Consider the following 27,716-nt stretch of genomic DNA (forward strand, 5'->3'; position numbering starts at 1 on the left):
TTTTTCTTTATAACCATTGATTATGCAAAATTACACACGATTCATATTTTATTCAATGTTAAGTTCATGATGTCAAAATAAAACTGTAAAACAATTAACAAAATATGACCAATGATCTTATCAATTGGGTCTATTGCACATGATCTAATTGTAAAGTTCCTGTTTATTTAACACCTAAACTTTTTGGTTCCAGTGATTATGTTAATGTGGTGAGTACTTGTAATGCAGAAGGCAAAATGATCAAGTTGAGTGTCTTTCCATGTGTAAGTTAATTTTTACAACTGCTTTTTATAATTTTAGCCAGCATTTATTTATTGTTGAAACTTAAAATGAAGTAAAGGACGGTGCATTGAAAATAAGCTTTTATTTTTTCCCCTTAATCTTCATACAGGAGACAAACTTCACTGCTGTTCTGAATGTGGCAAACAATTTTCCCATTTAAGCAATCTTCGGAGTCACACACGAATACACACTGGAGAGAAGCCATACTGCTGTACTGAATGTGGGAAACGATTTTCACAAATTGCCCATCTTCAGAGACACACAAGAATTCACACTGGAGAGAAGCCATATCGCTGTTCAGAATGTGGCAAACAATTCTCAAGAATCGCCCATCTCCAGACGCACACAAGAATTCACACTGGAGAGAAGCCGTATTGCTGTTCAGAATGTGGCAAAAGATTTTCGCGAATCACTCACCTTCAAACACATACAAAAACTCATACAGGAGAGAAGCCATATTGTTGTTCTGAATGTGGAAAGCAATTTTCACAATTAAGTGATCTTCAGAGTCATACAAAAGTTCACACTGGGGAAAAGCCATATTGCTGCAATGATTGTGGCAGACAGTTCAAACATATGATCAGCCTTCAGACCCACATACAGATTCACACTGAAAAGAAGCCATATTCCTGTTCTGAATGTGACAAACAGTTTTCTTACAGGCGTAGTCTTTTAACTCACTCAAGAATTCATGTAGGAGACAAACCTTATTCTTGTTCTGAATGTGGAAAGCAATTCTCTAGCAACAGTTATCTTCAAATACACAAAAGAAGACACACTGGGGAAAAGCCATTTTCTTGTTCTGAATGTGGAAAACAATTCTATGACAACAGCCATCTTCAGACACACAAACGAATTCATACTGGAGAGAAACCACATTGCTGTTCAGAGTGTGGCAAACGATTTTCACGAATGGTCAATCTTAAGACCCACATAAGAATTCATACTGGAGAGAAGCCATATTCTTGTTCTGAATGTGGAAAACAATTCTATGACAACAGCCATCTTCACAGACATAAAAAAATTCACACTAATCCTAGCCGTATTGAACAGCGGCCTGCGCACAAGGTTGTTCAAGTCAATAATAGAAAAAGTCCGTAAAAAAGATAAGTGCCAATTCTGCCAAACAGAGATGGTAATGGTTAATCATTGGTTTGTCTGTTGTGAGATGCTGATGGCAGGTTAATACACACAGAAACATAAAGTTGCCAGATTACTTCACCAGAAAATATGCAAAAAATACAACTTGCCAGTACCACAGATGCAATATAACTAAACTCCAGACTGAAAAACATAAAATGAAAAGGTATTAGTCACTTGGGAAGTGGCTCTTCATAGCCATACTAAAATTTACTATCAAGAGAAGCCCTAAAGAAGTAAGTTGAAGGATAATGAAGGAAAGAAAGAGACCAATCTCATCAAGGTGAAAATGCTTAGTATTTAAAGAATCCATCAAACTGGCCACACATCTCCCAAGATGAAAAAGTGCTCACCCACTGCCTTCGGACTAGGGCAGGAGATGATAACCGTGATCAAAAACCTCAAACAAAGAGACTGATTTTGTCATGCAGGTTAAGAAAATTGTAAGCAACTTGACATGAATATAGCACAGAGGCTAACCACCTTCCTGTTATCTCTAGCCAATCCCTCTTTCGATAAGTCTGCTGACCAAAAGAGAGACAGCCACTCCAAAGATTTAATTAGCAACAGACCTAAGATGTGTGTGTCTTTTGTCAAGAAAACTAATAACAAAACAGATTTTTAAGAGACTGATTTTTTTATGAAAATCAGATGGCTAAACTGTTAATGTAGTTGGACAAGAATTCCAAGGAGTCATTTACTAGAACACTGTAATTCAATGGCAGCCAAAACAACAGAAAATCGAGCTTTGAAATGTAAACAAGCTCACCAGAATTTAAATCACTGAACAACACTTGTTCTGTAATTAAATTGTTAATTTCGGACAAAGGATTACTGGTGCTGTTTTGGAATTTATGTTCTTCGTGATGTGAATCAGATTTCAGTCTTGGGAGCAGATCCTTAGCATCCAAGCAAGTCTTCTTAGAAACCCATTCTCAGCCTTCCGATTCAAAAAATTAGTGGTGGGACACTTAAAAATTAAATGGAAAACTAAAAATAAAATCTTTCTTAAGCAAGCAAATAAAATGAAAACACATACATGAAAATAGAGTTTGAAAATTGCTTTCAAAGTCTCATGAACTGAAAATGCAAAATTAGATTAAAAACAGAAAACATTCCAAAATGTGTTATCCAATTCCTCGCAGAAGTGTGATGTCAGCCCAGATGGACCTTGTTACTGGCTGCATCAAAATGGAACAAACAAGTTAGAATTTTGTACTTTGGATTTTTTTTTTTAATAAATTAAAGTGCAATCTTTAAGTCAAAGCTTTATTATTTATGGTCCATGGGTTCTGTGGTTCCATTCACCCATTTTAGGTCTTCTTTGTATGGAATAGACTTCTGGACTTTTTTGGACATATTACATTTTTTTTGGTTTCGGCAAGTCTGAATCAAAACAAATCTGGTCATCAAAGTAAAACACTTGGATAGAGCCTGGGTAGTTGATAACAGCTGAACTCCATTTTTTGTAAAGGAGACAAAAAATACCAAAATACTATAAAAATGGCATCTGAGGTCATCCAGTTTTCGTTCTTGGAGTAACAGAATTTATCTCAAGGAACTTGCAGGCAGATCTCAAATTGAAAAAGAAACCCTGATGTAAGCAAGATATTATCACAAATACACAGAGTCAAGATGTAGATGATACAGAGCACATTTATAGAGAAAACTCACCAAAGAATAAAAAAAAGATATGGAGGCAACCTTGAGACGGCTGCACCATCAGACATAACCAACTTTTTTTCAAGAAATGTTAGAAAAGCAGTATGCACAAGCCGGCCACAGAATGTCGGCAAATGACTCTGGTTTGATCCCGGGAATATATCAGGTCCAGATATGGTATTGGAGGCAGCCATAAAGGTCAATCATTATTCAGTATTTTTGATTATTATAATCATGTTATATTGCTTGCATTTGTTTTTATTGAACAGTCTTGATTTTTTGCTTTGACTGTTATGCTGTATCAGTCTGTGCCAAAGCAGTTTTGGGCTCTGCCAGGGGATACAATGAGAAGTTCTTTGTTTTATGGAAACTCCTACTTAGACACTGATTGGTTTATTGTACGAAAACAATATTATCTTAAAATTACAAAATGTGTTACCAGACCCTTGCACTTTAAAATCCCACAATCCCATGGACTTTGGACATTTTGGAGCACCACAAACGCTCACCTACTCAACCCAGGGACTGATTAGCTGCCCTCCATAACCTTCCATCCTTTCAACTTCTGCTCTCTGTGTTCATGCTGCAAATGTTCACCAGAGCTTCTTGGCAGAGCCTGACACAAGTTGTATGCTGAATGATTATTTAATACAAACTAAGTATAAAATTATTTGTTGTGAATTTTTTTTTCTTGTTGTCGCCATTATTTCTTTGCAGACATATTGTAAATAGAATAATCTTTCCGTAGTGAATTTTGAAACTTAATCCTGGCCCATTTCTCTAAACACTTTGAAATACATAAAAAAAATCTGCTTAGATGCTGAGTGTAGGCATTCTACTATTGTATGTGGATAGGGAGTGATGACAAAACATGTCAAGTGATTCTGTCAGTGGTCACGGAGACTGCAAAAATATAAAAAATGCTGGCCCAATAATATGAATAAAATAAGCATTAAAAAATATCCAGATATACAAAATGAAGACAAAAGGGCATAATATATAAAAAAAAATTGCAACCATAACATCCTTCCCATGGTCCGATAAAACCTGAGAGCAACTAATTGTGGTTCTTTGTTTAACTTTTGGTGTACTTACTGAACTTGGGCTTTGATCTTTTGGTTTATGTTTGAGTTTAGTTGAAAAATGGGACAGATCTGGGGTTTAGAATTTTGCCTTCGTTTTTGGCTAAATTTCCTCTTCTGGTCTCATACATTCCCATTTGTCTCCTGGTTCTTTCTAGGCAGGACAGCAATTAAAAAAAAAACTAAGTAAAGGGGCCGGTGAGGAAAGAGTAGAAAAGTTACATTTTGAAAAAAAGAGAAAAAGAAGCAATACAAGAAAAAATCAAACTAAGCGAGACCCATGAGAAAGCACAACACCCGAATGCTAGAAGACAGCTAGCTTGTTTAATACAAATTCTAAATGCTTTGTCAATAACAGTGTGCCACCAGAGGGCAGTAGTCGGTATTCCAGGTGCTATTTGGGCAGAGATGTGGCAGAAGTATATTGGGAGTAGTGTTGGGGGTAATGTGTTAAAAGTAACATGTTAAGTAGTGAGATCATCTTTTAAAAAAATAAATAACACAATGCAATATTTTTTTTCTTGAAGTAAAAATACCTGTGTTACTTTAAAAATATAGATATATTCATATTCCCTCCTCATGTTTTCTGACTGTTTTTTCAGTAGTTTTGCATTTGGTTACAGTCAGTGTCACTACTGGTAACATGAGGCGATACCTGGACCCTACAGAGTTTGGCTGCACAGGTAGTCCAACTTCTCCAGGATGGCACATCAATACGTGCCATTGCCAGAAGGTTTGCTGCGTCTCCCAACACAGTCTCAAGGGTATGGAGGAGATTCCAGGAGACAGGCAGTTAGTCTAGGAAAGCTGGACAAGGCCCCTCGTAGAAGGCCCTTAACCCATCAGCAGGACCCACTAGTGTCTGCTCCTTTGGGCAAGGAGAAACAGAATGAGCACTGCCAGAGCCCTACAAAATGACCACCAGCAGGCCACAGGTCTGAATGTCTTTGACCAAACAATCAGAAACGGACATGAGGGTGGCCTGAGGGCCCGACGTCCTCTAGTGGGCCCTGTGCTCACTGTCCAGCACCGTGGAGCTCGATTGCCATTTGCCATAGAGTACCAGAATTGGCAGGTCCACCACTGGCACCCTGTGCTTTTCACAGATGAGAGCAGGTTCACCCTGAGCACATGTGACAGACGTGGAAGGGTCTGGAGAAGCTGTGGCGAACGTTATGCTGCCTGTAACATCGTTTAGCATGACCGGTTTGGTGGTGGGTCAGTGATGGTATATCTGGGGAGGCATATCCATGGAGGGACACACAGACTTCTACAGGCTAGACAATGGCACCTTAACTGCCATTAGGCATCGGGATGAAATCCTTGGACCCATTGTCAGACCCTATGCTGGTGCAGTGGGTCCTGTGTTCCTCCTGGTGCACGACAATGCCTGGCCTCATTTGGCAAGAGTATTCTGCCCTCTGTAGGTTGATAATTTTCATTCCCATCAAACAATGTGGCATCCTTTTGTTCCTAACACATTACCCAGTCCATATCAGTAGAGATAGCCTGAAGGATTTTTTTCCTATTGAGATCTGAAACCGTCATAGTTACCATTGTGCCCATTTTTCCTAAATGGGCATCTCGCTGTGCTGCTTTTTAAATATACTAAAGATTGTGCCCTGCAAAGTCTTTTCAAAAATCCTACAAATATATAACAATAAGTCATTATAAAATGAGTAGCTGCTATACTCATAGTCAAATATGTAAGCATTCTGAAATGAAGATAAACAGCATGTATAACTGCAAGCTTAAAAGTCATAATCACTAACCATTACCAAATATCGGTGTATCAAATCATTCCAGAGGGACTTGAGCAGAATGCAGGTGAGGGCAGATTTGTGGATGATCATGTAAGTAAATGTAGGGAACTGCATGTACTTGTAGGACATAAAGGTGTGAGGTTTAAATACAAATTTGGAGGTTTGATACTTGAAAGTCCACTTTATAAAAAGGACTTGGGAGTTACAGTGGGCTGGTCAATGTCTACATTCAGACAGTCGACAGAAGTGACTATGACCCATACATACATGGAGTAAATTCCTAAGTAGTGTGGTAGACAGTCTTATGTTGGAGAAGTCCAGATCTCAACTTAATGATATGTTTTCAAAAGCTTAAGTGAATTGGCATTGACCAGCTGTGTTGGGTAGAATTTCTTCTTCTTGTCAAAAACTTGCTTAGATTTTGATACCCAGGAATTGTGTAATGACAGGCATCAAATCACAATGAGGCTGCTCCACATTTATCTGGTTCCAGATTTCCAGTGTAGTGCCTTTACTGGTCACTGTGTTCAGTAATCACACATTATCATATGAACCTGCCTTGGTTCTGCTCATCCTTAATTTACAGAGAGCATAAGCTGTGATGTGTCTTTAGATATCATTTATTTTTGAGTTGTTCAGCATCATCTTTGGCAGGGAAGTTTTAGCTTACATCCTCTGTCATTAAGGCAGCCCAGTCCTGCCCTCATTCTCATCAGTTGTTATGTAGGCAGCAGTGACAAATGAATGCTGCCAGTCCATCACTCCCTCATCCTTGAATTACCCTCCTTGTCTGTCATATTTAATCTCAGCTGTTCAATTCTCCACCCCCATATCCTCCTATTCATCAAACATTTGAGGACTTTTTTTGTCCTTTTCATCTTCACTCTCACATCCTTCACACATTTGATTTCACCAAAGCTGGCAATATCTTTTCTGAGAACTATTAAAGTGCCAGGCAGGCAGTAAGGGTCAAGATGGCTGTAATGTCATATTCACACTAAAGTCTCCCCTGTTCTAATATAACTTCTTCATATTCATTCATCATGTCCCTCCTATTGCCATCTTGACTCTCTTGTTCTGTCCTTGTTCCATCTCTCTGACCACCTTTTCATTGTAGTTCTTCTCTTTGTACCTTCATCTCTCCCTCTGTCTTTTCTACTCTCTCAAACTCTTAATCCATCTGTTCACACTCTGTTCCTTGTCCAGCTGTTCTGAAGAAGCCACCTTCAAGCTAGGGTCTCTAGTTCTGTTCTCCAGGCCAACACTGGTTAATATTTTCACCGGTTCTTATTTTTGGGTGGCACTTCCATCCTAATTCCACTCCCTTTTCCCCCCAATGTCTTTGTTGATGCTTTGTTGGGCTTATTCACCTCCCTCCTTACATTATTCTGAGCTCACTTGGTCCTATTCTCTATTAATTTCTGCTCAATTTGTCCATACTTGTCTTTCCCACTCTCAACTATCCTCTCATTCTCTCTTCTTCTTGTCGTTTTGTTGTGTTTCTCATTTTGTTCTGTTCCTCCCCCTGACCACCTTGTCTACTGGCATTGGCTGTTTTAGTTGCTGTTTGTTCCAAGTGTTCTTAACCCCTTATCATCTCACCCATCTCTCCTCCTGTCCACAACAACTGCTGTCCTAATCCTGTCATATCTCCTGCCTTTGTTCTTGTCCCTCTGTAATTTGAACAGCAAATGTCCACCTTTTCTCTTGTTCCTTTCACCTGTTCATCTCACACTCCTCTGTTTCTCTTCTTCTTGTTCATCCCCTTCTTTTGTTTCTCATTGTCTTTGTTATATTTCCTTGCCTATCACCTCTGTCCATCATCCCTTATCCACTGCTCCTTGTCCTTCTTGCCCAACTAACTATCTATGCTTCCTTCAGTCAGGCCACGTGGTATCATATGAACAGTTGATCTATCAAGGTGTAAATTAATAACCTTTTATGAATGTGCAGAAGAGAGAGCTGAGGAACTTCTGAAGGTGAGGCCACAACACGGTATACTGTTGAGATAAAGTAAATGAAGTGAGGACATAAGGAGAATCACACAGACAGACAGGACACAGAGGACAAAGGTTCAATTACTGTTCTGTTTTGACTGTTCACTAAACTTCAGTTTGAACTTGAGACCACTGCCAGGCCCAATATACCTGACAGTGTCTTCTGCCTTCTTACCATACAAACTTAACATCTATTTATTTGGCCGGCGCTTTTATCCAAAGCTACTTACAACATTTGAGATACAATTGGTTTCATTTGTTTTGTTTTACGAACTGGAGCAAAGACAGGTAAAGTGACTTGCGCAGGGTCACACAGTGTCAGTGGTGGGATATGAACCCATGGTTTGAGATCAACAGCCTTAACCACTGCACCACACTGCCTGACTAGTAAGAAGTCACCCAAACTGACATGTGGACATTAACACTGGATAAGCACATTATCACAGTTTCATCCTCCACTGCAGTGTCCAAAGGGATTTATCAAAGGTGATGATACCAGAGTGACAAATTCAGATTACTGTCTCTGGAACTGATTTACAGGATGCCACCCAAAGTTTCCTGTTAACATGCTGGTCGCTGTTTAATTTCGGAGACCTCGGTAATCAAGTGTTTGTCATGATGGACTCCCCTGATGTCAAACTAATCATATGACAAGGACACATTGTCTGGTTTATTATGACCCAACTAAGGAAAAAGACTGGACCTGTCATTGGTATCAATGAAATACCGGACAGGGAGGACAAGACTGACATATGACATTTCTGTTCTCAGCCATTCAGACCTCACATACTGACAAGTGCAATTGACCAGCTGACTTCAGTGCACTGAAGTCCTCAATGGGGATGTTGAGTTCAGTTATCTTATTCCTTCTTTTCATTTCTAATAAAACTGGTCAACTAGCTCTAAATGGACTTGTCTTTTTCAAAGTCTAGTGACACTGGCCACAGTGGTCGTCCGAGAGACTCTTTGTCACACCTCCTGCAGTCAGTGTGAGTGTGAAGCAACTCTGTGACTGCTGACCACTGGAGTCCATTGCCAGGTCCTGCCTAACTCCTTGAGCTGCTCATTCAGTTAAAGTGATTTGAGAAAATTAATGAAGGCACAAAACAACCTGCTGGGAGATATTGAAAATGCACAACACTTTATCAGCAGTAGATGATTGTTTTGGTCAGGCAAATTGATTATTCTTTTTTAAGGTTTGATCATATATAATGTGAAAAACACCTACTGTGTTTTCCATGTTGGCCAGTTTGTGTATTCACATGAAACAACTGCGCCGAATCGATTGATTTTGTTGAAATGTGGTCATCTATTTTTCATGGATATTTTCATTAAAATATTTCAATATTATCATCCCATTTGAGGTTCCGTGTCCGCACTGTGGCCAGGAACCTAAAGGTATGCATAAAGAAGAAATGGTAGAGGACACATAGTCCTGAAGTGCACCAGTGCTTGAAGGTCAGGGGACCAGTCTTCTGTTTATACAGCTGCTTGTACTTTCTTCTGTTGTCACAAAGTCTGTGATGCACTGACCAAATGACCTGGCCCAATAAAGCTGGTGAGTCTGTACTATAATAGTCCAATAGTGTTAAAGGCCGAGTAGAAATCTTCAAACAACACTCTTTTGTATGTCCAGGCCAATCACATTGTTCAGACCTAACTTCACACCAATTGGGTGAACAAGCAGACTGAAAATGGTCAAAGACATCTTCTGTCACATTCGTCATCTCAGCTTCACTGGTTTGTTGTCATTAAGGCCCCTGGCTTTTCAGTTTTTAGGTAGTGGGATGACGGTGGAGATATTGAAGCAGGCAAAAACTGAGGACAGGTCCATAGATTAATGGAAAAGTCAAAATATACAGGGGAAGTTGATCTGCAGAGGGAAGTGGATGTCTGGGTTTGTGGTGTTTTTAGTATTCTTGAATAAGTCTTTCATGTAGAAAACATAATGACCACTTTTAATAAATGTTCACAATCACCAAAATGAACTATGAATTAAACAATAGGAAGTCAAAATGCAAATATTTAATACAAATACAAATCTGAACTGCAAATTTTAACTCTTATATGGAATGCCAGAAAACTACCCACTGGATAAACAGGTGGCACAGCAGTAGTGCTGCTGCCTCGCAGTAAGGGGACCAGATTTTATGTCCCAATTCCTCCCTGCATGGAGTTTGCATGTTCACACCCTCTGTCTTCGGGAGCTTCGGTTTCCTCCCACTGTTCAAAGATATGCAGATTAGGTTGATTAATGACACTAAACTCTGGCTCATTTGTGTGTGTGTGTGTGGTTACCCTGTGATGGACTGACACCCTGTCCAGAGTTTGTTTGTGCCTTTTGCCCTGTTCTAGCTTTGATAATAATAATAAATTTTATTTATATAGCACCTCTCCCGTGATAGGCTCCAGCCCCTGGTCTGGATTAAGCAGGTTAGAAAATGACATGACGTGATTGAACAGTCGGCAATCAGGACCCCTGGACTATGATCGTTTCTTGCCTATTGAGCTGTGTTTCATGTTAAACTGCCATAAACTAAGACTAAGTACAATCATCTGACACATATCTCATTGAACTGCAGATTGCTGAACTCATCTCAAAGTCTTAAATTGAAGTACAGTATTTGCATCTCTCAAATGACTGCTAACCTTCTATCTTCTAGAGTCCTAAAACAGAGATTGTTAGACATAATATTTGCAATTTTTTGGCTACTACTAATGTTAACAAGAGACTGCATGATCCTTAACAGTCAGGCATCAAGAAGGGACATTTCACAGAGATGGCTGTTCTTATCATTGTAGACATGTTATGGCTGGCTAGAGTACCAACATGTCATCTGTCCTCATCCTGCTAGATTTCTCCTCTGCCTTTGACATGGTCAACCACCAAATCCTCCTTGCCATCCTCTCTGACCTTGGCATCACTGACCCTGACCACAGGTGGTTAAAGCAGATCCTACCATGTGTCATGGCATGGAGAGATGTTAAGGGTACCCCAGGGAACCACTGGGTTGCCCTAAGGATTGGTGCTGAGCTTTATCCTTTTCTCTCTATATATCTCCTCACTAAGCCTTATCATCCTACCCCATAGTTTATCTTATTAGAGCCATGCTGAAGATACTGTTCTTGCCAGAGGACAGCACAGTATCACCTAGAATCGCTGCATGTCTCACTGATATTTCAACCTGGATGAAGGGACATCAGCTGAGTCTGGTAGAGATAGACCTCCTTGTTATCCCAGTTCTTTTCTGTATTCAGCAGACCCGTCAAACCTACACACAACCTTGGAGTGGCGATCAATGACAAACTGTCCTTTGCTGACCATGTCGCAAATGTCTCTCAGTGTTGCAGATTCACTTGGCACAGCATCTGCAGGACAAGACTGAATCTAACAGAGTAAGCAGCACAGCTCCAGGTCCAGGCTTTGGTCTTGTCACTTCTTGACCACTACACCTCTCTGCTGGTAGGAGCTTTGGATGTGTCACCAAGACACTACAGTTGATTCAATATACAATGGCATGTCTAATGTCCAACTAGCTGAGGCGGGCACATCTTACTTCTCTCTTCACATCATTACACTCGCTCTCTGTAGTGGCACATATTAAGTTCAAATCCTTGACGCTTGCCTACAGAGTAGTCAATGGGTCAGCACCTACACTTTCAAAGTTAAAACTCCTATAATTTAGCACATATGTAGTGGGACACTTTTTTCAGATTCCAATGTCAAGAAAAGATAAGTCACTTTTAATATAGAAGAATGAGGATTGTCTGTTGGCCATAAGTTCACAAGTGCTATGTTCAGAGGGCCACAATGAAAAATTCCACAGTAAAATTTCTTGTAAATCATTATATATATTAGTAGAGTACATGTAGTATCACATTCCTGTGTCATTATTGTGAGATAGTGTACAGAACAAAAGATTAGTCCCTTCCAATATAAAAGAATGTAGAATGTCAGTTCATTTAATGTAATTCAGCACATATGTAGTGAGGTAGATATGTTTTCAGACTCCAGTGTCAGCATTGTGAGACAATGTACAAAAGAATATAGAAGAATGTGTCAGTTGGTCATATGTTCAGAAGTGCCATTTTCAGAAGGCCGGAAATTAAAAACTCCAAAGTAGAATTTCTTGTAATTCTGTAGCTATGCTGTGGGACACATATATTTTCATATCCCAATGTCAGTGTTCTGGGATGGCATACAAAAAAAGTCCATTGCAATACAGTAGAATCTGGTGTGTCGGTTTGCTATATTTCCACTAGCACCATGTTCGAGGGGACACACAAAAGAATCCAGAGTAATAATTCCTGCAATAATAATTAAGCTGCAGGTTATTTCAAGAAAAAAAAAGAACTACCATAGGGAGCTTTTTTTTTTACTTTCTTCCTTATTTTCATTTTTCTGCTCCACTTGGGTAACTTTCATTTTTTAGTCATTAACTTGTTTTCTGTAGAACATACTGCTGGGTGATTGACCCTGCTACATTACAAGCCTCTTTAATTAGCCATGTTGTAATTTTACTCTTTCAAGCTACTCCTCCAACTGAACAGTGGTATGGCAGTAACATGGAATAATCAATTGTAGTCTGGACTGAACGAGGAGCCACACGTTGACAGATGTCCATTGAAAATAACAGCTGTAATCGCAAGTTTAATATGTTTTGAAGTAAAAAAAAAAAAAAAAAGCTCATAAACGCATTTTATTGTGGGTTCCTTAGCTATTTTGGGGTCCAAGGCACTTGCCAAATGGGTAAGTCAATCCCTGATTTGAAGGTGGAACGGAACATCCGAATGGGTAGCTGGCGAACAGTAGTCCTAAGTTCTCCGTGGCAACAGCAATTGAGATGTAGCAGTCAGTAATAGTAATAGTTATTGCTAAATTGTTTTCTAAATATAACTCGTATAACTCTCAGGCCCTGTTCTCTATTTTTATTTTAAATGGTCAATGAAGAAGCTGCGGTGTTCTCATTTCCACTGCTAATCACTACTCTGAAAAATATTGAAGGTTTTTCTTCCACGCTGAAAAGGGAAAGTTAAAGACTCAACGTTTTGACTGTAAAGCCTTGATAAGGTGTGCAAACAGAATATAATATCGTAACGTCCCAGCCAGGTTGAAGCCTTTTCTTTTTTTCTGTGTGTGACTGTTAGGTCCGACTCAGGGAGGCGGAGTACAGCACGGAAGACTGACAGCGGGGTATTGATTGATGCGGTAACCCGACCCAGGACGACGAGAGGAAGGGTTGGAGAGGGCGCTAGAAGGTTGTGTTTTGGGGGTTTTCGAGATCGGCGTTTTCTTTTTGACTGTTCAAGAAAAACTTTGAGAGACTTTACTTCGTCTTTTTTTCGAGCCTTGTGCGGAGGTCGCTACAATATGATGCACATGAAAGGGTTCCGATGTGTTCCCCTTATAAAATTGAAGTAGCGAATAAATCACAGTCTTAACAAAATACGCCGTCAACAAATCTCTCAACTTATTGTTAAAAACGGTTGTTTCCATTTGGTTTTCCACAACACCGTCTGTGGTTTTATAACAAACTCCATTCTTGTACCTTTATATGCAGAGTTATTCTCCGTCTGCCAGATGTGTGGATTTTATTGAGTACAATGTTAATGCAATGTACCGAACCTATCGAAAGATTTGTTTCTTTTTCAGAAAAAAAGAAAAGTTTCGATCCCTCCAAAGGCACTATTTTTCTAATCTCTATTTTCATGGTCATATCCGACTTTTCAAATGTTTTTCTTAATTCTGTTTGCAGTCGCTAATCATTCAAACCATCACGTGTGCCTGAGGGCGTGCTGCCTGACGTCATTCAGGGCGACGGAAACTGAATGCACGCTGACGCTTCGTACTTGGTGTTGTCATTACACGAGAAGAACGGCTACTGTAGAGTGTTTAGTAATGATCCAGGTGTACGAAAGAGGTTAGAAACAATCGCATCACGGGCAGACATAAGGTAAGCCCTCCGTATCTGAGGTCTCCACCTTATGGATGTGGGAGTTTTTATTCACTTCACTCAAAGTTATCGCATGCGGCTTGAATTACAGGCGAGCAGCGCGTTCGCGTCTATCAGGCCACCACCGGACTTTGTTCGGGTGAATTCATTTCTGGTCCACGTGATTTTTTCTGTTCATTGCTGATTAGATACCCTGTTCACTTCACTTTATGGACTGCCATTTCTACTTCAGTGCTGTCATAGACAACGCCGTCGTCTCCTCACATTCGTTCCTTTCCTTATTTTCTATCGGTCGTGTCCTTATCGAATTTTTAACAAGACGAGGAAAGATGCCGCTCACACTGATCATTGATTTTTACCTTCCTTTATTAATTCAGTCCGTGGTGTCCAGTTCAAAGATAATTGCGGAGTTGGATATGGAGCAGTGACGAGTCGGGCTTTATGTAAAAAGAGCGAAGTACCGACTGGAGCCTGTGAGTGTGAATACGAGTCAAGAAGATACGAGCTTGAGAGCAACTAGAAATATACATAGTAGGAGAAAATAGTAGTGGACGCACTGCTATTCTTCGGTTAAGTTATACATTTAAACTGAAGCTTAACTGATAAAGTTTGGGCATTAATATTAGAATGTGTTCATTTATAAATTAATATGGCACAGCTTATGTAACCTGTTCAATCCAATCTAGATAGTATACATTTATATATGTTATTTGGTAGGAAAATGTATATGGATTTTGTGTCCCTTTAATTTGTATCAGAGGTGGCAAAAACCTTTGTTTTAGTGGTAAAACTCAAACCATTAATGGATGTTAATGAGCGTTTCGAGGTTAATGTTACTTTACAGGTATTCTGATTTTCTTCCCATATCCCAGTAACATCTGTTAGTATTTGTTTTGTGATGGACCATGATGGCGAAGTGTAAGCGGAGTTCTGTGTGGTGGCAGCTACATGTAACGTTATCGTGCTGAAACAAAAAAGGCATTGTGGGTCACCTCCTGTGTGCACCCAGGCCCTCTTCGGTAAACGCCACTGTCAGCCCTCACATCTCTCATATAGGCAAGACTCACTGATTTAATTAGAATATTTATGAGGATCAGTAATGGATTGTTCTGTCTGTCCCCTCCCATAGCAAGCTGGTCATTAGGGAGCACAAATGTCCAGACAAAGGAGATCTTAGAGTGACCTTTTTTGAGATGGAGAATATTATTATATGAGTGGAAAAAATTACACTTGATAAATGGAAAATCACGCAATAGAAAATTTTAGAGTACAATATAAGTTCCTATATGATCAAGTGCATTAGCTTATGTTCCTAAATAAATTTCGAGTAAAATGAACAGGAAATCAAATCAATTAAATAACTGAAGTTAAGTAAACATGTTGCATAGGTGGATTGACACAGGAGTGGCTTACTCCCTCAGTCCATGTCAAACTTCACAGACCCATTTTGGACATAGGTGTTAACTTTTCGAATTTATGATGTGTACTCATTTCACAGACCAGCATTTGTAATAACCAACATAAGCATAAATTCCATATAACTGAGCTTGCCGCATTCTTTCTTCCTAATTTGCAAGCCTTGTTGCAGTAACAAGTACTTTTACAGGCTTCCTCTTTGCTTATGTAATTTTTGCATGAATCTGAACTTTCTGCATTAAACATTTGAGTTGTTATCCATGTTTTTTTTTTGGCCTACTATTGTTTGTCACCTTTGTAGAATAATTATTAGTGAGGGCGGTCTGGCACCACCCAATTCAAAGCAATTATAAAGCATTTCTTGATGCAAGTTGAGTTTTGACCTGCATACATGTTATATATTTTTTCTTTTAAATGAAACCATTTGCTGCTTTTAATACACCATTATAATACAGTCTAGTCTATCTTGACCTTAGTAACGATACTACACCAGTAAATTACCCACTAACTGCCAACTTTTATTGAAATAAAAGTGAAATTACCAAAAGAAAAATAAATGTGAAAACCAAAAGAGTAATACTAGCATAAAGCCACTATCAATATTACCCAATGAAAGGAGAATAAATTCTCCTTCAAGCTGTCATTATTAGTTAAAACCAATCTCTTTCAGTGACAAGAATGTTGCCCATCTCCTTTTCCTGGCAGGCTTCCTAAAGAAGGCAGACTTTTCACATGTCACTAGTGATGCGGCTTCACTGAAGTATTTCTAGTGCTGCCAGGTCTCTCCCACCACACTGATGACATGACACAGGCAGGTTGAATGTACACGATTAGGCTGAACCCCTTTTAAAACTTCCTAGTCTGCTTTCAGACATTATGATGCATTGTGGGAAACCACTGCTAAAATGTCAGTAAGATTCAACTGGTTGTTGTGAAGGGACTGAAGTGCTGCTGCCTGTGAGAAGGTGGAAATGTTACTGCTCTCCATAAAGATAACATCTGCCAAAAAGTGCTGCTCTTCAGTACCTGCAATTATGTAGATTATTTCCAATGATTCTTAAACCTTAAATGTTTACAGATTGAAAATGTGCATCATCACATCTGTAGCTTCATCTGTCGCATATCTTAAAATAATTCATTACAAAGCAAAAGCAAACTAATCTGCAAGACATTAAATCTGGGAATTAAACAGAAAAAAAGAAAGACACCCACTTTTAACAGCTCGTTGTATCTGAGGAGATGCCTGCTCTTCTGCCCAGGTTTGTAGGGCTGAGTTTTTATTGGAAGAGTCAAATGTGGACCTTGTGTGACTCGTCACCGCAAAGCAAAACATTTATTAAATCTCGAAACATCGTTGTTCATTTTTAAAAGGGAACCCATTAACAACCAGTGCTGTTCACTGATAACATTTTTCTATGGGAAAGACTGTTAATACCAGTTCAATATAACTTAATCAGTTAAATGATTTACAGTAAGTACATTGTACAATTAGAACTGTCTACATAAAAGAATCACCAAACAGCCAAATGTTTCCATCAACTATAACATAAATTTTCTTGCCACAGATCTTTTGAAGAATGGCGTCCCATATGTTGTTCAAAGACACAAAGACTGCTCTTATTTTCTGGCAGCGCGCCTCCTTGTTTACAATGCTTAATAAAGAAAGGACACATCTTCGTCATTTTTTCAAGCGGTTTGTCTGACTCACACTTGCATCTGACGATTTTGTTGTTTCCTCTTTTGTAACCTGAAGGGGAACACTTTTTGTTCTTGAGATGGGTTTTATTTTTTATGTGGTCATTACAAGTACCTTTTCATGTCCAGTCTGTGGAATGCTGGAAAAACTTGTAGAAAGGTCGTTGACCAGATTTATAAAAGTCGCCGGGATATTGTTTTGCCCCCAATTTTGCAGTTAAGCTTGTGTTTCTAAGTTTTTTAAAGTAGTTAGGTATCTGATACAGCTCGCTTCGACATTTCTGTTTCATGCAGCTTGCTAATTTGTATGTCTTTAATGAGAAAACATATGGGAAACGCGCAAAAACAGATAGAGGCACAACTTATTTTCTATGAAGAATTGCATTCGCTTGATAAACAGCAAACTAGAAAATAGTATCCAAATGATAGAAGTACAGATTATTCAGTCGTTTAATTTATTGTAAAGTTTTGTAACAGTCACCCCTTCAGTTTCTAAATTCCGCACATTTCTGTTTTTAAAGCTAAAATCCATTTTTATGCATTGATGCCGTGATTCAGTCCGTGTTTTCCATATCGCTGAAATCATAGGACCCTAGAAACCTCACTCTAGCCAAGTACACTTTGGCATCGCACAGAGTTCAGTTCTACTGCCTATTTTGTTCAGCATCTATGTGTTTCTCTAAGGGCAAATCATAATGAAAAATGGTTTGGGTTGTCATTGTTATGCAGATGAAACTCGAATCTAAATTGCTGTAAAATCTACATGTATTTCAACCTCTAATTGCTTTACCTGTCTTCAAGAAATACAGTCATAGATGCAACACAATTTCCTTCAACTAGGCTATGATTATTTTAAGAGGTAATCCTTATCTTTACAGTACACAATTATCATAGTTGTCTACCTGTTGATAGTATTCAGGTATCACCTACCAGTGACACCCATCACTGCACATTTGTGGAAAAAATTAAAACCATTACCAAATGTACTTTTTCATCTTCATAATATTGCATGACTTGGTCCATTTCTGCCACAGATCCTGTACTCTCACATCTACCCTTACTTTTTTGGGTTAGTTTTCTTTTACTTGTATTTGATTTGAATCCCCTTATGTTGTGTTTTCTTCTGCTTTGTTTGTATGTACAGTCATATGAAAATGTTTGGGAACCCCTCTTAATTGTTTGGATTTTTGTTTATTATTGGTTGAGCTTTCCAAGTAGTAACTTTCTTTTAATATATGACATGCCTTATGGAAACAGTAGTATTTCAGCAGTGACATTAATTTTATTGGATTAACAGAAAATATGCAATATGCATCATAACAAAATTAGGCAGGTGCATAAATTTGGGCACCGCAACAGAGATATTACATCAATACTTAGTTGAGCCTCCTTTTGCAAATATAACAGCCTCTAGACGCCTCCTATAGCCTTTGATGAGTGTCTGGATTCTGGATGGAGGTATTTTTGACCTTTCTTCTATACAAAATCTCTCCAGTTCAGTTCAATTTCATGGCTGCTGGGCATGGACAACCTGCTTCAAATCATCCCATAGATTTTCAATGATATTCAAGTCAGGGGACTGTGACATCCATTCCAGAACATTGTACTTCTCCCTCTGCATGAATGCCTTTGTAGATTTCGAACTGTGTTTTGTGTCATTGTCTTGTTGGAATATCCAACCCCTGCGTAACTTCAACTTTGTGACTGATGCCTGAACGTTATCCTGAAGAATTTGTTGATATCGGGTTGAATTCATCCGACCCTCGACTTTAACAAGGGCCCCAGTCCCTGAACTAGTCACACAGCCCCACAGCATGATGGAACCTCCGCCAAATTTGACAGTAGGTAGCAGGTGTTTTTCTTGGAATGCGGTGTTCTTCTTCCACCATGCAAAGCTCTTTTTGTTATATCCAAATAACTCAATTTTTGTCTCATCAGTCCAAAGCACTTTGTTCCAAAATGAATCTGGCTTGTCTAAATGAGCATTTGCATACAACAAGTGACTCTGTTTGTGGCGTGAGTGCAGAAAGGGCTTCTTTCTCATCACCCTGCCATACAGATTTTCTTTGTGCAGATTGCGCTGAATTGTAGAACGATGTACAGATATACCATCTGCAGCAAGATGTTTTTCAGGTCTTTGGAGGCGATCTCTGGGTTGTCTGTAACCATTCTCACAGTCCTGCACATATGCCACTCCTGCATTTTTCTTGGTCTACCAGACCTGCTGGGTTTACCAGCAACTATGCCTGTGGCCTTCCATTTCCTGATTACATTCCTTACAGTTGAAACTGACATTTTAAACTTCTGAGATAGCTTTTTGTAGCCTTCCCCTACACCATGATACTGAACAATCTTTGTTTTCAGATCTTTTGAGAGTTGCTTTGAGGATCCCATGGTGTCTGTCACTCTTCAGAGGAGAGTCAAAGGGAAGCACAACTTGCAATTGACCACCTTAAACACCTTTTCTGATGATTGGACACACCTGTCTATGAAGTTCAAGGCTTAACAAGCTAATCCAACCAATTTGGTGTTGCAAGTAATCAGCATTGAGCAGTTACGTGCATTCAAATCAGCAAAATGACAAGGGGACCTACATTTGTGCACAGCCAGTTTTTCACATTTGATTTAATTTCATACAACTAAATACTTCTTTACTGAAAATCTTTGTTCGGAAAACGTCCCAGTACTTAGATGTTCCTAGGAAATGAAAGACATACCACTGTTATATTTTTTGTTGAAAGGAGAGTCAATTATTATGCAGGCTGAGAGGGGTTCACAAACTTTTTCATATGCCTGTATGTATGTTTTATTGTATGTTACATTGATTTTCATTTCTCATTTCATTTTTCATTTGCTACTTAGTTTATATTTTTTTATTCTGCCCTCCCTCAGGTTAACAAACATGTTATTAATAAATTGTGTTATTATTAATAACAAGACAAATACAATTCAACTTATTTGAAAAGGATAGGCCAAATTTGTGGGAAGTCATTGTAGCACATAGATCTTGGTGTTCTGAGTGGATATCTCGTAACTATATGTTCCTAATTTTTGTATCTTTATGAAAATGTAGTCCTCCAGGAGCTCTACACAATGCAAACAGCATCATATTTCCATTGAAATTTGTAAATTTAAGATATTAAAATTAATTTTAATTTTCCAAAGACACATATACATATGACACACACAAAAATCAACTATTTTTAATATTTTAAACATAGAATCAGAATCTAAACTTAACTCAATAGTGAATTTTTGACCCCGTCTGAAAACATCCCTTTACAAAGAAATAAAAATGATAAAAAGATGAAGTAAGTTTTTATTTACTTTTTAATCATTTAATGCACATAGAAAGTGATTTGCAGTCCCAGTTCTGGAGCTGAAAGTATACTGTGGGAATTTTGGCTATCACTTTGCTGCTTGGAAAATATTTAGTGTTTTATTAGGATTTTGTACTTCTATGATTACTACTTTTATTATCTACCAGTGTTTTAATTGGTGGTGCTTCCTGCATGCATGAACAATCTTCACTGCACTGCCACAGGAGTATACCCAAGTTCGGCGGGTACTTTTAACTTCCTCTCTTAGTGTGCGCTAATATGCTACTCCAAGGATCTTCTCTGTTGGAGGACAAAATGATATTTTTTATCCTCTAGTTCAACATCAGCATTGGGATTTCAGAATTGTTATATGTCTCAAATGCAGCTTGGGTTGGATTTCAGTCAGTCAGTGTAGCCCGGTTCTATTCTGGTCATCTTTTCAAGCCATCAGAATTTTTATAAAGTGCACCTCTACTGTAACTATGAAATAAATAATGTGGTATTACTATCTGTAATGGCATCTGCTGAAATGTTTAATCTACCTTTGCCCCTTCATAATTTCAGTCAAATTAAAATGGCAGTGCTTAATTTCTGTTAAACAATAATGCCTAATTTATCAATGACTTTATCATTGACAATTCCATGACCATGATGGACTTTACCAAGACTTCAAACTTAACCAGACTACACCAAATGATTATTTGACTATAGGTAAGCCACACGCTTCTGGGCATGCTGGTGATTTAACTGTTATATTTCACAACACACTTTTAATCAAGGGGCTTCTCTGTCTTGGTTTTAAATCATTTGAATATTTGTCTTTTAAGTTGTGTAGTACATCTCTTGTTATTTTTGTTTTTATTATATTGCCCTCCTAAACTCTGCTCCTTTTTATTAATTTGATTTATACAAGTTACTTGCAGCTATTTGTTTTATAACATGGCTTACCCATAGCTACATTTTAGTATATCTCTGTTAAGCTATGTGTGCATTGAAACGTCATTTTCCTCAAGGCTCCGCAGTCCGTGCTAACCTTTACTCTTCTCCGTTCTTTTTCCGTTTTTCTGTGGTGACGTTCTGTGCCACCATCAGCTAATCAAGGCACCATGCAGTCCCTACATTGATGGACTGAAGGTACTATCAGATATCCACATGACCATCATCATCATCAAATTCTTGTACATGAAGGCTGAAAACCATGAGGACTGATTTAGATAATTTATTTTAGGTAGAATGCCCAGTGGGGGCTGGCAGTCTCTTGGCCTTGGAGACCCTGCAGATTCCTAAGCCCCCCCTCCGGCCCATCTGAACTTGCTTTATTCTTTGTTACTTAGTATTGCCTAATCTTATTTTTGTTTTATATAAACCTTTCTTTCTTCGTCTTGTAAAGCACTTTGAGCTACACCATTTGTGTGAACATAAGCTATATAAATACGTATATGTTGTTGTTATTATAAGGTTTTCTGTTATATTGATTCTTATAATTGTACTGTTAGGGCTCATTTTTTATGTTTGGTACAGTGTTTTGACCTCTTACAGTTTGTTAATTTCCGACTCACATTCAAGGTCATATTTTATATTAAGTCTGTGCCTCAGAGTAGTTAAAAATATAATCTCTGCCCTTGGTTAAATTTAAGGTACTGTTTAATTTAGAAGTATCAAATCACTAAATCCATATGATGCTATGGTTGAATTTTTCTAGTGTGCATATCCTGGTGTTCTCTACTCTTTCAACCTCTGATCTAATTACAGACTATAATGCTGTATTATCTTCCACCCTAAACACTGTAGCTCCTATTAAATCACATATTGTTAAATTTGCTCATCCCTCTTCTGAGGAAGAGCTTTCCTTGAAAGGCCAGAGACATGCACAGGAGGTGCTTTGTAAGGCACTCTGAGCACTTCAACAAGCATACAGGGAGGCACTTGCCTCTGAAAGAAAATCCTTCATTTCAGAAATAATTGCATCTGGTAATACAAACTCTATCTTTATAAAAATGTACCCGAGCTCATCATAATTCTGCTGTTTTCTTCAGTCCTGGACTTAGTTCAAAATGTTTAGATATTATTATGGACAGAAATGTGGCTCTTAATTTTGAATTAAATAAGGCAAACTGTGTTAATACTATCAGACCTGATGTTCATAAATCATTCTCTCAGACTTCCTTGTATTTTAGTAAGCAAGTTACTTGTTTCTCTTTTTTTCACACTATTGATTCAACTTATATATATATATATATATATATATATATATATATATATATATATATATATATATATATATATATATATATATAGCAAAGTGATAAAGATGATTTAAAAATATTAATCTCCTGTGAGCCACATGGCTATATCACATACAAGAATGTTGTTTTGTCCTCTTCTAGTTCTCTTTCCTTGGGATTTGGACCTTTTATTTTAAAAATGGCTGCTGTTACACATATTTTAAAGGAAGTCTGCCTAATACCAAATTCCGATTGCTTAGCTAATTACAAGCCCATTTTTCAACTTTCCCTTCTTTCCAAAGTTCTGAGAGGTGCTGTGGATGATACACTTGTTCAAGTAGAATCACATGACAATTTGCAGTCACTCCATATGCATTGTTCTAGATTGGTTCAAGTCTTTTTTGTTATCAAATGGTCAGCAGTTTGTTGTACTGAGACCTTATAACTTTCCTGCAGTACTCGTAAGTCGGCATATGCCACAAGGCTCAGATCTGGAGCCTTTACTGTTTAATATCTATTTTCTCCCTTTCCGTCATATTATTCATACCCATGACCTGGAATGCCACTATTATACTGGTTAAACCCAGATATGCTGTATGTAGCAAAATTTAAATTCCTTCCACATCCTGCTATTACTGCCTGCTTGCATGACATCAATAACTAATATATTGAAATTAAACTGAGAAAAAACAAAAATACTGTTAATTGCAAGTAAGTTTTAGTTGACAAAGATGGGTCATTTCACATTAATGATGGGATTTCTTTTCAGTCTTCAGCTGTCTGGGTGTTGCATTTGATTCTTACCTGTTATTTGTTCCACATGCACAACAAATTAGTGAACATTTTCTTTTATCATCTAGAAAATTAAAACTTACTCCATGATTTTATTACATGTAGGCTGTATAACTGTAATGTGGTATTGTATTGTCTTCCAAAGTCTGCTCTAAACAATCTGCAGTATGTTCAGGACGCTGCCTCTGGAGTTTTTACTTACACACAGCCCTGGGAAGATATTAGAACAACTTTGAAGGAAGGAGTCTCGTATTCACTTTAAAATACTTCTGTTAACCTGCAAAACCTTAAATGACCAAGATACATCTTATCTCTCTAATCTTTTACACATGTATGTGCCAGCCTAGGGGTGGGCGATCTTTCCGAAACATCTTATCACAATCCTTTTAACACAAAATCATGATCCGAATTGTGATCTCTCTTTTCAGTGTGGCATAAACTTAAGAGAATATCTGGACTCATTAAGACCTAAGTTAAGTGAATAGATTACATACGAAAATAATTCTAGAAATGATAAAATGTAATCAAAGGCAATTTTCAAATTCTGAAATCATAATCAGCAGCTAACAGATAACATAAATATAACCCATATCAACAAGTGCACTTTTAAAATTCTGGCAGTTTCACACAAAATGAAAAAATGTTTTACATTTTCAGTTTAAAGTTGGAATCAACAGCCACATAACCATAAAACAGATTAAAAAAATGTATTTAAATGTAAACATTATAACTGCCAGAAGACTGTTTCACAATCATTATAGGTAATACAATTAACATAGTAAACCAAAACAGAGTAACAAACAGCTAAAATTAGAGGTAGAAAAGTAGATTTTGAGGTAGAAGCAGGTGAAGAATCAAATATCCAGTACCTTTTATTTTAAATTCAGGTACTAACAACTTCACTATGCTATTAAACTAGCTAATTGAACTCCAGGCAGTTTAGTTACATATTTTTAACATGAAAAATTAAGTTGACATTCAGTTTACATCAGATGTAATGATTTTCTGCTTACACAATCACAGGTTTTTGGCAAGGAAAATCAATTGATCCACTATATGGGGTTTCAGAGTAGCCCTTTTACTTGTGATGATACTGCCACCCGTGCTAAACACTCTTTTTGATGGTGCACTGGTTGCTAGGATACAAAGATACTTTTTTGCCAGGCATTCGGACTCGGGTACGACTCAGATGTTCGACTGGACCATAAGTCACTTGTCATTGCAAAAAATGTGCCATTCTTTAATTGCTTCGCCACCCTCTGTTGGAAATCACTATACATATGGGGAATGCCCATATCAGAAAAATATTTGTGACTTGGAAGATCATATCGTGCTTCTAAAGTGTGCATCAGTTTCTTAAAACCCACATTGTCTACAGCTTGGAGTGGTACCATATCGTTAGCTAGGTAGAATGTGAGCTTCTCAGCCAACTCTTTCCATAGTTTGCTTCTTTTATCATATTTTTTCGACTGCTCTAATGCATCGGTCAACGACAAATGTTTATGCTTTGCGACCACGCGAGATACAGATGAGTGGGGTTGTACTGACCGGACTGGCATGTTCCTTCAGTTGAAAGGAAAGAAAGCCGTGGTGGGGACACATGATATAATTTGACCAGTCATGATGGGAAATTATTCTGTTCGTTTGTGGACTTGGCATGGATCCATCAGTGTTGAGTACAATACACCCCCACAGTCTGCGGGGGTTACGTTCCTAGAGCACCCGCGAATTGTGAAAAACCGCAAATTTTGGATGTGGTTAAAAAAATGCCTGTTTTTATAGTTTAAACCCTAAGTATGCCCCCAAAACACTTTAATTTAATGTCAAACTCCACTTAATACATTACCTAAAAATAAAGAATGTAAAGGTAAACCCGTATACTGTACAGTACCATACTAATATGTCACCCGCAGTGCTAGAATGTAAAATACCGATGTTACCGCTATATGTACTGTAATTCATGCAAGTGTGTTTTCATTTCCAGAAGCCTTAGAAGGTACGGGGCATTTCGGTGGCATCTTGGGGTTTTAACCCTTAAACTGCCACATACTTGGGGTTAATCCATCCCTGGACACCAAATACTTTTTTGCTGCACTTTATAAGTAAACGTCCCAATTAACAAAGAAAAAGTGAAATTTTAATGGAACACATTTTTTTTTCATGGAAAGAGCATCACAGTAACTACAACACTGATCATTTTACACATTGCTATTGAATTGTAAAGACTATTTAAAAAAACTACTGGAACAATATGTACAAGGTGCAACTTGAGCCGTTGGATGAAATTCAGTAAATCACTGAGCCAACTGCGCTTGAACTGGCTGCATGCGAGCACACAGAGGTAAGCGCTGATGCTTGCAGGCTAGTCTAGTGCAGTGGTTCAATCCCAGGGACAGGCTGCAGGGTGTCATGCTTGGGTCACAGAATTGCACAGAAACACAAGAGATTGTAGAGACAGAAACTTTATTTAAACACTTCAAGCAAAATGTCTCTTTCAGAAGTTAAACAAGCTCATTATACAGTTAGTTCTCGATTTAAGAATAGACAAATATCATAGGGGAGCACAACATTAGCGGGACCCCCAACAGAAGCAGAGGATGTTTGGGGGAGGAGAGGTAAACAAAGCAATCCGCCAAAAAGGACAGGTGCTATTCAGGCTTTTAAGTAAGCGTTGTGTCGTGCGAGAAGCATATCACACGACAGAGCAGCCACAAGTAAGGGAGCAATGTGAATGTAGTCTATCAGTGTTTTTTAAAAGGGTTTTTTTTGTGGAGCGTTCGTGTCTTCTAGGGGTGCATTCAGCCCCCCTGCTCACAAGAGGCTGCCAGTGGTCATGAGCTGGCTGCTGAACGAATGTATGTCACTGACTGATCAGCTCCTGCCTGCTCGTAAATGGCACTGGGAAATGATTATAGCCGGTTGTGGCGGTTTAAGGGTTAAGAGGAACAAAACGGAAAACATAAGAACACTCAGCTGGAGATGCTTCACAGTCAATCAGCAGGAAGAGAAATAAATAACACTGTAGTGGTCCAGTGCCGCAAAGATTCACATCATCGAGAAGACGGCGATTTGCTTATTTTTATGGTGGAGATTCCAGGGACGCACCCAGCCTTGGCCTGAGCTGCACGCACTCAAAAAACAGAGACAAAAACAAAGCAAAACAGTAATCAAACGGCAAATACAGAATGTAATGAAAACAACGATACCACCCCTGTTCCTCTTACACCGATTACACATTAAATACAACAAAGCACAAACAAAACACACACAGTAAATCATGAAAAATGGCAACGGATGAAATGTAACGATGAAGATAGTCCTGGGATCTGTACATTAAATGAGAATGTTAAGATAGTCCTACCGCTAGTTCTTGAAATAGTGAAGACAGGTGGACAGGTTCAGGAGCGCTCCTTTCTTTGCAGGATGGCCATGAATCCACTTACAGTCCTCATGTACACAGGCAGACAATCCAGACCCCAACCATGAAATGATCCAGGACAAAATGAATAAGTACAGATAACCCAACAGAAGGCAGACAGATAGAAACTTGAAACACAAATTCCAAAACTTTTAAAAATGTGAACTTTTTATTTTTCTTTTGGTCACCGGCCCCCTTTTTAAAATCCATGCTTAAATCCAGCATCCTCAGCAGAAGATCAATCAGAGCCACTGCTGGGAGTTGCAGTTTCAAATTCTATTGGCTACTTTCACCATCCCAAGCCCTCATTTTCCTCTACAGTTGCTTCCTGTTCTCTCTACAGTACAGTATTGCCACGAAAAAAGCCATAAAAATTGCGGAGGATATTTGCGGTTTACACTGACAATTATTAGATAGGTTCTAAGGAAAAATTCGCGAATGACTGAGGCCGCGAACTCTAAATCGCGACTTCGCGGGGGTCTACTGTATTAGAAGAATATAAAACATCACTATCTGTACGATTGCTTGAAAATTATATCATAATCTAAAATCGTCAGATCGCGCACCCCTATTCCAGCCTGCCAACTCCGATCATCTGAAGCTTACCATTCCTAAAACTAGGCAGAGAACCTTGGGTGAGAGAGCCATCTGTGTCTCACCTCTAACCATGTCAATTGCTCTTTTTCAGTAGCTCAAAGAAGTCAGGTTACTGACCATTTTTCAAAATAGATTTAAAACTTAACTATTTGCTTAGTCATTTCTATAATCTACTTTTATTATCTTTTTATGTTTTGTACAGAATCCTTCTGCTGCGAAATGTATTTTAAGTGCTGTTATTATTACATTAGATATACATATTTGGTTTAAATTAGAGCAACCTAATTCAATTAAAGGGAAATGGGTCATACAGTTTAATTAGATAGATAACATTTTGTCATTCACAAGTGGGAAATTGGACTTTTTTTCAGAA

At 38.3% G+C, this 27,716-nt stretch overlaps 1 protein-coding gene across 1 annotated transcript in view; it reads left to right on the forward strand.

Moving 5' to 3' along the window:
* The window catches only part of LOC120534664 (zinc finger protein 850-like), an 86,303-nt gene that overhangs the window by 13,574 nt on the left and 45,013 nt on the right, over nucleotides 1–27,716 (forward strand). Inside the window, exon 3 of the mRNA XM_039762255.1 lies at nucleotides 392–1,380. Within this exon, the coding sequence (XP_039618189.1) occupies nucleotides 392–1,380 (989 nt within the window). The remainder of the gene's footprint in view (nucleotides 1–391; nucleotides 1,381–27,716) is intronic.

This window comes from Polypterus senegalus, chromosome 8, assembly GCF_016835505.1.
Source record: "Polypterus senegalus isolate Bchr_013 chromosome 8, ASM1683550v1, whole genome shotgun sequence".
NCBI lineage: Eukaryota > Metazoa > Chordata > Cladistia > Polypteriformes > Polypteridae > Polypterus > Polypterus senegalus.